Below are 11,695 nucleotides of genomic sequence, written 5' to 3' on the forward strand. Positions count from 1 at the left end.
TTTTCTCAGAGACTATGTTTTAGAGACAGATGAGATTTTCAAAGGAGCAGAGAAGACCACATTTTTCTTAAATTTCAGTGTCATGCCCATACCTATATCCTGAGGCCTGCTGTGAAGGCTTGGCTGCCTGATCCTGCAGTGCTGGCAGAGGAACAAAACAAGCAGCAGTCGGATCCGGTGTCATCCCACACCGCCCTGGGAGCAGCACTTGGTTTTCTGCCACTCTCTGCTCTGAGGCTGTGACTTCTTTTTCCTCCCTTCTTTGTCAATTTTGGTGAAACATATCCCAGCTCCATGGCTGTTCTCAACCTGCTACGCTGCTGCTCCAAAACTGCACAGCCCTGAGAGAAGTAAAGTTTATCCACATGCCGGTTCCCTTTCCTGGCTTGCAGGGACAGCTACATGGGCACAGGGACAGTGATTTATCCCCACAAACCCTGAAACCTCTTTACCTCAGTTTTCCCTGCCATTATGCTCTCCACATTGGCTTTCATGGTTTGAGAAGAGAGCAGGAGGTGGCCTGAGCAGCAGCTCCCCAGGGTGTCATCCTCAGCACAGCATTCCCAAGGAAGTGTCCCAGGAGCACCTGAGCATGGACCTCAAAGCCACTGCTGAAACCATCTGCAGATGTGTTTTGAATGCAAATAGAAGCTTCTCCTCCTGCCTGTGCCTGCAGAGGCAGCAGCATGTCCACACAGGAGAACCCCCTGGCCCAGGGCTGCCCAGACACCGTGTCTGTGCTGGCAGCAGCCGATGAAGAGTCCCAGGAGCTGCACAGCATCGAGTGCAAGGCAGCAGAAGCCCATGTAGAAAGTGCTCATCTTCACATGACAGGAGAATCCTTGGAGGTGTCCCACAGTCAGTACCCAGCCTGCAGCGTGGGCTGCCATGTGCCCTTGGTCCCTGTTCAGTGTCACTGCACTGCTCCTGAGGATTTGCTTGGATTGGAGCTTCCCAAGTGGGTGGCAGAGCAGGAGGACAGCAAGGCTCAGAGGTGACAGTGTGGGAAGCACCCTGCTGTCTCCAGCACTGAGGGGTGCCAGGACTTCATGGCCTGCAGACGTACTCGTCTGACCAGCCAAGGCAGTCCTGGACGCCATCCCGGCACAGCCTCCTGGGGATGCAGGAGCAGTACTCATAGCGCACAGGGATGCAGCTCCACCACTCCCACCCACATGGGGGACAGGAGGCCACTGGGAAAGATGGAAAACAGGCAAATGAAATGCTGAATTGCTTCTGCTGCACTGACCCCTTCCCTCCTTTCTTACACAGGTAAAACCCTTTCACCCCCCAGCAGAAAAGGCACTGGTGATGACCCTGTGACTGTGAACCCACCAAAGAAGACACCAGCTTTGTGCTACTTGTGGGGGACAACCATGGAGTGTGACATTGTGATGACCTTCACGGCAGACAGGCCATCCTGGGAGGAACAATGAGCTGTAATTCTTTTTTTTTGTTGTTGTTCGAAACAAGGGAGGTGACTTAGGAACAAACCTGCTGCTCAGGTTTGTTTCAGCAAGAGGGGGATCTAGATGGCTTTGAAGCTGCTGAGGCTCAGCCCTTCCCAGCTCAGAGATGTGCCCATCTCCTGACCAACTACCAAAAGCCAGCTGGAATGGTCACTGCCTGTGCATCACTGTGAAACTGCTCCACATCAGCAAGCCATGAAGGAGGAGCAACTTTTGGGTCTGGGAGCAAATCATGGAGCCTTTGCCACCTCGGCTGCCACCAGGCTTTGATACAGAACCCTTGGCAGCTGGTAGGATGCAACCTGCCTGGTTCATACTCACATCTTATCCCAGCTATTTTGTGCTTTAGTGGAGGATGCCGGCCTCCAGGCATTCCCAGCAGCATCCATGAGCACCACGCCTATACAACCTACTGCAATCCATCAGCAGAATAGACCTGTTGCCCAAGAAGAGAGACTTACAGCTCCCCGACTCGTCAGAGCAGTCTCCGCAGTCGTTCATCCCGTTACACCTCTGATCGGCATAGATCCAGGATCTGGGGTTACTGCAGAGGAAAACCAGGTATCCTGGGAGGCTGTGGGGTAAGTCACCTGCCAGGGTGGACACACAGGACATGCATAACTCCACTGGGCACAGACACTGGCTAAAAGGGAGATGGCAGCCACCAAAGGCTGCTGTCACAGGGGGTCAGTCAGTCCTTCCCTATGCAGTGTCAGGGCAGGAACGATGCCATAGATAGGGAAGCTGTGGTTGGAGAGGGGAAGGGATGCTTGTGGCTGAGCCAGAAGCAGAGTCTGAGTGCCCCAGGCTTCTGCTTTAATCAGTTTTTTCCCAGGGTGACAGGACAATAAATTACCCATGTAGGCATAAAGCTTTACCAGTGGTAAAGCTGCATCATGGTTTTAAAAAAACCCTAGGAAGATCAGAGGAGCTTGGAGACTTTGATTCCTGGCACGCCCACTGGGTTTTGGGCAGTGCCATCTCTCAGTATCTGCCCTACAAAGGATCTACCAGGCTTATCTGCTCAGAAGCACAGAACAGGATTAGAGGAACACCAGCTGCTCTGTCTCACAACAGGATGACTAGTGCAGGGGGGATGGTCACAACAAAACCACTCACCACAGAGCTTCTCCTGCTCATCCTCTCCATTCCTGCAGTTGCTGACTCTGTCACAGACCCAACTGGATGGGATGCAGGTCACTCTGTCATCACACAAGAAGCCTGTCCGGTTACTGGGGGCTGTGCAGAAGCGGTTCACTGAGGGGAAAGCAAGAAATCCTTTACTTTCCAGCATTTTTAAGATACGAGGAACAGATCAGGGGGAATAAAGGGGGATTTCTGAAACTCATTTGTTGTTCTGGTAATAGCCAGGGGCCAGGATTAATCTCTGGCAGGTTCATGGCAGAGTGTGAAGACCATACCAATCAATAGTCTGAAGGATGATGGTGCCACCCAGAGTTATCCCAGCCCTGCGGAACAGGACAGTGGAGCTGAGGAATGGCTGGGGGCTACTGGGGCTGTGCAAGGCTTACACAGCCCCAAACCACCCTGCTCATCCCTTTCCTTCCTCCTGGTCTGCGCTGGAAAGCATCACTTTCACACATGGTGATGGACATGAGGGCTGTTCTCATGCAGCATCATTTCTGCCTCCCTTACCAAGAAAATAACGACTCTTGGAATACAACCTGGTGCCCGTGGCAGGAGTCCCAGTGCCACCCCCAAGCCCACAGCAGCCACCACGACGAGCAGTGCCATGGCAGAGATGCAGACACGTCTCCGTGTGCAGCCAGTGCAAGCACCACATGGATGGCAGGGCTCTGTTGGGAGGCAAGAGCAAGAGGTGAGGGGCTGGGAAAGGATCCAGCAGGGCTGAGAGTGGGTTTGGGGTGTTTCAGAGGGGAACAGTGCAGAAACATGAGGCTGATGTTTAGGGGGCTCTGCACGTGGGACTAGTGCAGGCTGCTGGGGTTTAGGGGTTGATAGTTGAGTTTAAGCAGCCAAACTCCAACAGTAAACACCTCCTCACAGAGAATTTTGCTGCTTGCAGTATGGAAGAACCCGTGCTGCTGTTACAGAGCACCGAGATCAAATGGTACAAACACCACATCTCTGTTGGAGCTCATCTAGTGGATTTGGATGCACAAGGGTGGAAAAAGACAAGCCCCTGCCCAACTCTGTGGGACAGCAGTGCCCCTGAAACACAGGGCAGGTCACTGAAAGGCTGGGGAAGGTGCCTTCCCAGAGCCCACAGCAAAACTCCTCAGGAGGTAAAATTTGATTTTACAGCACTTTGGGCTTTCTGCCCCAACAAATGCCCTAGACTTTCTCCCACAGTATGAGGCTGGATTATCAGCTCAAAATGTTGGGAAGGGGCCAAAGAGCTGCCCTTTCCGTCCCCAAAGACATCTCCAGGGCACAGCAACCTTCCAGGGACTCCAGCTTTCAGAAAGTCATGTACATAAATCATATCAAATGCAGAAGCTGAAGGCCAAACCCACAGGCATTGCAACACAATGGCAGCACAAGGAAGAGCAACGTCAGTCACCCACCCTCACCTCAGCAACCTGCTCTGCCTCTAAACCAACACGGTATTTTCCTGCGTTCCTTTGTATTTCCAGACCACCAGCAAAAAATGTTAATGTGGTCATCTCAGAAACATGAAACCAGTCACTTAAGACAATCCTGCCTGTTTAATTGATTTTGGTATAACTGAACTTAAAGAGCTTTAACTAGAATTTAAAAAAACAACTTTTAAAAATCTAAAGAACTTTTAAGTTAGAATTTGTCTTGGCTGTGCTTTGTGTTTACTTGGTTGTTGTGTCATTCAAACTCAAGTGAAGGCATAGCCTTTCCTCAGTACAGCTGAGGGATCCTGGCTACAGCAACCTCTCCCTCTGTCACACTCAAGCGGAAACCAAACAGAACATTTCAGCTCAGAAAAGAAGTGGTGAATTACAGCATGGCTGTGTCTACAAAAAACTCTGACCAGGAAGCACAACAGTTTACACGAGTATAAAATAAAGGCAGTGATGAAATGTTGCAACCTGATCTACAGGTTTGCTATTGATTCTGTTTGATCTCACCTTCTCCTTCTAAATATGGACAATATTTGCTGAAGTTTGACTATTAAGATACATAGAAACCCCTCAGCAAGCTCATTATGAGCCTTTCTGTGACAGACAAGGATCACCTATCATGCTACTGTACCATATGACTGCCAACTTCAAGATAACACAGAACAGCTAAAGTTTATTACTTTTATAGTATGGAAGTTTTACTACACAGAAAGAGTAGAAAATCAGTCCCAAGAAACCATAAATACTGGTTGTATTTTACATTTCAATTGGTTTATACTTTATTATTGAAGTTAAGCTCTGCATTTTATTAATTACCTCTTTTTCCAGAGAAGGATTTTGTTGAACCACAAGTAGGTACATCACCATTCCTCTAGAAGGAAAGGGACAAAAGACTGTTTACAGAAGCAGCACGCAGCAGCCACACAAGCTTTGCCTTTCTAAGTCTCACACCATCTTACCCAGGAACAGGTAATGTACTCCTTTATTGTCACGTACAAGCAAAAATTGCCTTGGTGGAAACATGGCCCAGATTTAATTCCCAAAGCAATCAATCAGATCACCTTTTAAACCTTAAGTACCCATTTGTAAAACAAACACTAACTAGGTCCAGCACTTTATATCAACACTTTTCTTTTGTATCAAATTAAGTAGAAACTACTTGAAATCTCACAAAAGCAGCGATAAAGAGGTCAAGACAAACAACACTATCAAGAACACATGTACTCCAGGGAACAGCTGCATATAAGGTTTTTCTGACATAGAACTGTACCTGGGGGTGAGTTTTGTTCATAATTTCCAGAGCTACAGCCCTCAAAGGACTGCAGGGAGTTTTCTGCACCTCACCACGAGCGATGTTACCAGGATACAATCCCAACAGAGGTAGGAGAGCAAGGAGAGCGCTGCTGCCCAGGCACACAAACAGGAGGGGATGGGAAGGGCAGTGCTGAACCTGTGCTGCAGCTCCAGCTGAAAGCACAGGTTGTGGTTGGTTTCTCATTCCTCCTGGCTCCACCTTGGTTTCACAACAGGGCATTAGACAATTCACGAAGGACAGGGACATTTGAGATGCCAAGAACCCCACTGCCACTCCTGACGCCAGCTTGGAAGGTGAACACTCACCTCTAGCTGATGCCAACTGCATTTACCCTGGTGCCAGTCAGGGAGAACCCCCTTCATGATGAAAGCTTGAGGGAGGAGAGTCTGATCATCCTCATGCAAGCCTCCTTGCCCCCCCCACCTCCTTCCCAATTTGACACACTGACCTCACGGCAGCATCAGCCACATGATCGGATCTCAGGAGAGCTGTGCAAGATACAACCATCTGGAACAGCTTCCCTGCTTGGGCAACAAGCACAGGCACAGAAAATCCTCCAGGGTACTCTTTTACTTGTGTACTTGAACTTCCAGGCCTGCAGTAAGTCTTAGCAGCTCAGCCTGCAGCAAACACAAACTTACAAAAAGGTTGCAGCCTTCTAAACTGGCTGCAGGTTTTGGCTCAGCACACACGAAGGGGAATTTTGCAGGATAAAACATCACCAGCAGGCAGCTTTGCCATGGGGGCAATGGGGAGAAAAAGCACCAGTATGAAGTGTTTGAGGAGCCCATGTCCTTCTTGCTTGCAGTTGGGTCTGTAGGGCTCAAGTGCTTCCAAACTGTGCCATCCCACAGACCATGATTCCTTCCCAAGCACTAGCAAAACCAGCTCACCGGACCTTCAGAGGAAGGCTGGTGGGTAGATTGTCTTTAAGGTGGTCTCAAGACAGTTGCCTTGAATTGATTCAAAAGACCAAATAGTGCCTGATACAGAGGAATAACTACAGCTACTTCCCTCTCCATCCCCACACATACAACCCATCCTCAACTACAGTGACTTAATATGCTCTTCACGATCAGGGCATCTGTCAGCCCTGCACTCACAGAACAGCCAGAATTAAATACAATCTTTCAGGAGCTCCTCCTTCAGCACAGCAGCACCAATTTGTCCTAAGCAGCTTCTCAGAGCGAAGTTGGTGCTACGAAGTTCTCCTTTTCCATGGGGAATTTGGGGTGAAAATGCCAAACGCCACATAGCAAACAGCCTGCAAGTCTGGGCATCTGCTACATCGTGGAAGAATGCCAGACTAAGGGTTAAACCCCCCACATCTTATATTCTGGATCTGTTTCTCTTTAAAGAGGTTTAGTTTTTGAGCCTTTATTAGGTGACTGTGAATTTGCTAAAACTCCTGTGTAAGACAATGGATACGTTTAAAATGCAAGAGGCATTTGCAAGAGGCAAATGTCCATAAGACTTGTCCAAAGGGGCATGGTTTAGTGGTGGATTTGGCAGTGCTGGGGAAACAGTGGAACTCAATCTTGGAGATCTTTTCCAACCTAAACAATTCTATGATTCTACAAACTGACACCTACCCCCACCTATTTCCTACACCAAGATCATCAAGCTCAGCTGCAGCCAACCAGACAGTTGGATTTTAGAGCAGTTACCTCACATCAAACACTACTTATAGTTCAGAAAATGAGTTCATGACAGTGAGGTAAGAAACACAACCAAGCCCTTCTGAAGTTAAATAAAAAAAAAAAATTGTCAAAGATCAGAGCAGCTAAAGAGGCAACACAGATCAAGATATTCAGTATGACAGAAGATTATTAATTCTAGCACCTAAAAAAAAAACCAATTGCCCCCAAATGTGCCATGGCTATTTCTGCCAGCAGTGAAATACACACACTCAAGAGGGTCGCCTCATTTGTGTCAAGATGATTCCATTTTAAATCTGATATAGGTTCAGTTGAACACATGCCTAAAGAGAATATAAAATGCTTTCCTCCCACAATTTCAATAATTTAAGGCCCTTCATTTAAACAGTGGTTTTGAGCAGAGATCAAACCCAAATTGCAGCCTCTGAAAACGGAGATTTCAGGAAGTCAAACAAAAAACGAGTAGAACATGACATTTTGCAAAGTCAAATGCCAAGAGCGCTTCAGGAGTCCGTTTAGATTAGAAATCTTGAGAAACAGTTCAATTACTTGATAGTATCTGATTTTACTGAGGGAAGATCCTTTGACAAGAGCTTACAAGTACAACACTTGAATTCCTCAGACTCTGGCTGGCTCTGGATCCAGCAGTGCCAAGTGCCAGAGTGCCACAGGCACAGAGCTCTCTGTGACCCAACAGCACATTGCTGAATTGCTGGCTGCACTGCACAGATCCCTGGGCTGAAATGTCATTAAACAGCAAACAAAAGACAAAACACCCAATGAAAGCACAAGTTGTTTGCTTAACTTAAGCCCAGGGCTGTAAGCAATAAAGTTTTGAAGAGAAAGTTTTGTGAAATCATCAGCGTAACAGAGGTTGTACTGTCCACGTTGGAACAGGCAAACAGCCACGTCTGCTTGGAGCTGTAACACTCCCTCTGCAACTAGGTGTAATAGTAAAGGAAACATTTTAACAGACCTTACAAACATTTCCACCAGCTATTCAGTTAGAAAACCTTCGAGGGAGTTCTGCAGAATCAACAGAAAACGACACTGAGTCGGGCACCACGCATTCTAGCCAGCATTCAAACACTCAGAGACCCTACAATAAATCCCACACCCCCAACTTGCCAACGCTGGGAACCAGCATTTAACAATCTCCTCAAAGAAAAGAACTGCAAACAACAGATTAGAAACATGAGGGACATTGTTGGTTGTTGTTGCTGTCCTAGTGAATCACACAGCAAAATCAGGTCACGTTGCCCAGGAGAGGAAGGCTAGGGACAGGCTTCTCATACCGAGCCTGCTGTGGTCAATAATTAACCATACCAAAAAGTTATATAGTCAACATTTTCTATACAGTCAATTTTATTTGTCTGCTCTCATTTCTCAGGAATCAACTTGTTTCTGTAAATGAAGTTACAAGACCAGAACAGTTAATCAAGAACAGAAAGTAGAATTTTTCAGAAAACACAGGCGCTAACTTTACAAGCAATTTAAGACTTAAAGGCTAAAGTTTGACAAAATAATTGACCATGTTATGCTCTGCATGTGAAGGGATATGTCCATAAGTTTTAATGAAGTTTCCATTTTTCACAAGCTGAGTTCTAGCCTACAGTACCTCACAAATGCTTTCCACCTCAAATATTGCCACACTGTAGAAAAAATATATTTCTGTTTTTTGGAGACAGGGTTGTTTGTGCATGGACATTAACAAGTACAAAAAATTCAGCAGATAATTTTATAATATTTTCTCTTAACTACAACAGAAAGTGCAACACTAAAAAGGCATCTCCTGCCTACTTAAAATTTCTTATACCTTTACAAAGCTAACTCTGAATGTACACATTACATCCTAGAACACACAAGTAAGTTTGAAAGTGTCCTGGCAGAAGTATGGAAAGCATGCTTACAGCTTTTGTAAGCAAAAAGACACATAGCAAACACCAGCAAAAAGTGATTATGCCTGGAAACAAACACAAATTCATGTCTGAATCTTTACTACTAGTCGAAAACAAAATCCCATGACCTTTGTTGATTCTGCAACTTTATTTGCATTTAAAGACTGGCTGCTAAGCTTCTCATCTGAAGAACCACCACAATCAATCAGGAGTTGCTATCTCTGTTAAAATTAGTCTATCGGATCCAATGGAGACTTATTTAAATTGCAGATTGATCCAGATTGACTTTTGTAGGAAGAGGTCCTGCTTCTTCATGCTCCTCAGTCTTGCATCTAACCACAACAAGTGCAGAGGGTGGGTATCTGCTCAGTTTTTGCTCATTCATGTATTCCAAATCTCCATAGATGCTCAGTTTCTGAAATATTTAAACAAGGAACTTTAAGACAAAGACTCTCCATACTGTGAATAAAAGGAATTTCATTATGCAACTGCATTCCAGGTTCTGACAGCTGCAGCCCTGCCACACAAGCTAACCCAGGCTTTCTGTAACATCTGAAATTCATGGCTGGAACTAGACTTGCATCCAAAAGAAGTATATTAAATCTGCCAGAAAAATAGCAGACACAGTGCTTATGTAACAGCTCCTTTGATTTGCAAATACTGTGAGCCAGGACTCTCTGGGCACCAGGAAAGTGCCCCCTCTGATCAGACACACTGCACTCACCAATACTACGCTGTCACTGTTCTCACTATTGATCCTCCTGGATTCAACCAGTACTGGTTTTTACCTATACCACCCAAACCTCAGAATAGCTTTATTCCCAGAGAAATTAGAATCAGCCTCCACTTGTTAAGAGTAATTTGAAAGTTGTCAAGAGGAGAGCACTACAAGACATCCTCTCTGGGCTGCCTGAGTAAGGCTCAGAGCTCCTATGGGCCTCAGGAATGAGCAAGAATTGCTCAGCTATAAAATCATACTTTAAATAAACAAAATTGGTTTGCTAACCACATCCTCAAAAACAAAACCCCCTTTCCAGATGAACTTCCCCCAAATGTTTCTTAGTCCCTAGACAGCTGTAGCATAAAAGCAATATAAAGAATAAATTCAGAATATTGTAAGTTATAAAAGGCAGTACCTCAGATGGGACATACTGCTCCACAGCTGTAGCTACGGTCGCACAACAAATCCAGAGCAGCACCAACACTGACAGGACAAGTGTAGTGGTTAAAATCCAACTGGAATTTCTGAAATGAGAAGGATGTTGCTACATTTCATATACTGAATACAAGACAACAGACCTCTAAAAAGCTTGGCTCAATTTTGACTGTCTTTCCTGCCAATGCATTAGTCTCTTGCTTTTACAGCTACACAGCCCACTGCAGACTCCTGGGTACTTTAATGCCTTTTTAGGATCACAAAAGAGTTGCTGGATTCTGTTATTGGGCCCTAAGCATCCTCTTGTTTACAGAATTAAAACCAGTTTTTTGTGACACATTTGGGGTCCAACTCACTGATCCTTCATGTGTAAACTTTTAAAGAGAAAGTAACCAGAAAATGCTGATCTTCAGAAAAGCTCTAATAAATATATATTGTGTATTTTCAGCCTGGAAATGAGACATGTCAGTGGGCTTTGTATCAAACAATCCCAAAACAAAATACAAAAGAAGTGCTTTGCCCTGAAACACATCCAGAGCTAATGAACAGGCAAAACACAGTATTGATTAAACAGTTCAGAGAACATACTCAAAAAACAGTGCAGGAAATTATCAATACGTTGTTCACTTGAAATGGAAAGGAAAAATCAAAGTTGGCAGAACACTGTGCAGAAAACACGGGGCCAGTACAGCAAAGTCACACTAACAGTGAGATACAGAATTGTAACTGCTGTGCATCCTGAACCTACAGACTCGTAGCACTTTGAGACCTTGCCACAGTGCTCCACACACACAGGGGAAAGGCCATTATCCTCCTAGTGGGTACAGACATCCAGAACATACGTACATGGAAAGACACTTGAAAAAGCTGTCGTTTGCTCGCTCTTCAAAGAGCCCTCGGAATGTCTGTGAGCCCCCTGGACGTCTGTCTGCTGAGGGACAACAGCACAAACACTGGTCAGGAGAGCCAGGAAAGGGAAGACCCAAAGCCCACACAGTTGGTCTACACAAAGCCTAAAAAGAAGCTTTTAAAAACAACCCCAGCTTGCAGGTTTCCATTTCCAGCAGAGCTTTGTTTCTAGCACAGGGTATGCCAAGTGTACACAGTGCACTCTACACAGTAAATAATTACATTTCAGCTTTCTAAAAATTTGCTTTCATATGCCACCTGTAACTTTATTTTTTTCTTTGCATAACAGGGAACATTTGCATTTACTCTTGCAAAGCACAAAGAACAACTTACAGGCTGTTTTACTCAGTGACAAGGATCCTCTTGTATCTCCAGTTTCCTGATCAAGCTGTGGAACATACTGTACTTCTGGCTTTGACTAAAACAAAATAAGGAGTTAGGAGATCATGCTAGAAAGCTTCCACTGATCTTGATAATTTATATTTTCAAAACTAATACAGAAATTAACCTGAAGACATGCTCCATTCTCCTAACTTTGAATTTTTTCCCCCATTAAACTGGCTCTAAAGGCAGTGAAATACCAGCAAAAACTGAGCACTTCTGATAGTTCTCTACAGCCTTTTCTGTGACTGGAAGAAGCAGACCTAAAGTGAGCAGCCAGGACACCTTAATCTCAGTGAAAAAGGTAAGCACCTGGAATATGACAATTTTGCC

At 45.5% G+C, this 11,695-nt stretch overlaps 2 protein-coding genes across 2 annotated transcripts in view; both read right to left on the reverse strand.

Annotated features, from left to right (window-relative positions):
* Window positions 1-703: 703 nt before the first annotated feature.
* On the reverse strand, window positions 704-5,687 carry LDLRAD1 (low density lipoprotein receptor class A domain containing 1). The gene is made up of 4 exons (XM_017805291.1): window positions 5,666-5,687; window positions 2,589-2,726; window positions 1,931-2,059; window positions 704-1,193 (listed from the first exon to the last, which is right to left on the reverse strand). Exons 1-4 carry the CDS (start codon window positions 5,685-5,687, stop codon window positions 1,048-1,050), a joined length of 435 nt encoding a protein of 144 aa, XP_017660780.1. The 3' UTR covers window positions 704-1,047.
* A 2,667-nt stretch (window positions 5,688-8,354) lies between these two features.
* The window catches only part of TMEM59 (transmembrane protein 59), an 8,405-nt gene continuing 5,064 nt past the window's right edge, over window positions 8,355-11,695 (reverse strand). Inside the window, exons 3-7 of the mRNA XM_017805292.1 lie at window positions 11,675-11,695; window positions 11,315-11,399; window positions 10,919-11,003; window positions 10,053-10,161; window positions 8,355-9,331 (exon numbers count right to left, since the gene is read on the reverse strand). Coding sequence (XP_017660781.1) covers window positions 9,176-9,331; window positions 10,053-10,161; window positions 10,919-11,003; window positions 11,315-11,399; window positions 11,675-11,695 — 456 coding nt within the window. The 3' untranslated portion in view covers window positions 8,355-9,175. The remainder of the gene's footprint in view (window positions 9,332-10,052; window positions 10,162-10,918; window positions 11,004-11,314; window positions 11,400-11,674) is intronic.

Source organism: Lepidothrix coronata, unplaced genomic scaffold (assembly GCF_001604755.1).
Source record: "Lepidothrix coronata isolate B3197 unplaced genomic scaffold, Lepidothrix_coronata-1.0 Scaffold12, whole genome shotgun sequence".
NCBI lineage: Eukaryota > Metazoa > Chordata > Aves > Passeriformes > Pipridae > Lepidothrix > Lepidothrix coronata.

What these genes read in the sequence shown, in the direction of transcription:
- LDLRAD1 (XM_017805291.1), bottom strand. Translation starts at nt 5,687, where the DNA reads ATGCAGTTGGCATCAGCTAGAG. An exon ending in GCAGTTGGCATCAGCTAGAG is followed by an intron (nt 2,727 to 5,665) that starts GTGAGTGTTCAC and finishes CTTTCCCCTCAG; the next exon opens with TGAACCGCTTCTGCACAGCC. An exon ending in CTCTGACGAGTCGGGGAGCT is followed by an intron (nt 1,194 to 1,930) that starts GTAAGTCTCTCT and finishes CATCTTTCCCAG; the next exon opens with TGGCCTCCTGTCCCCCATGT.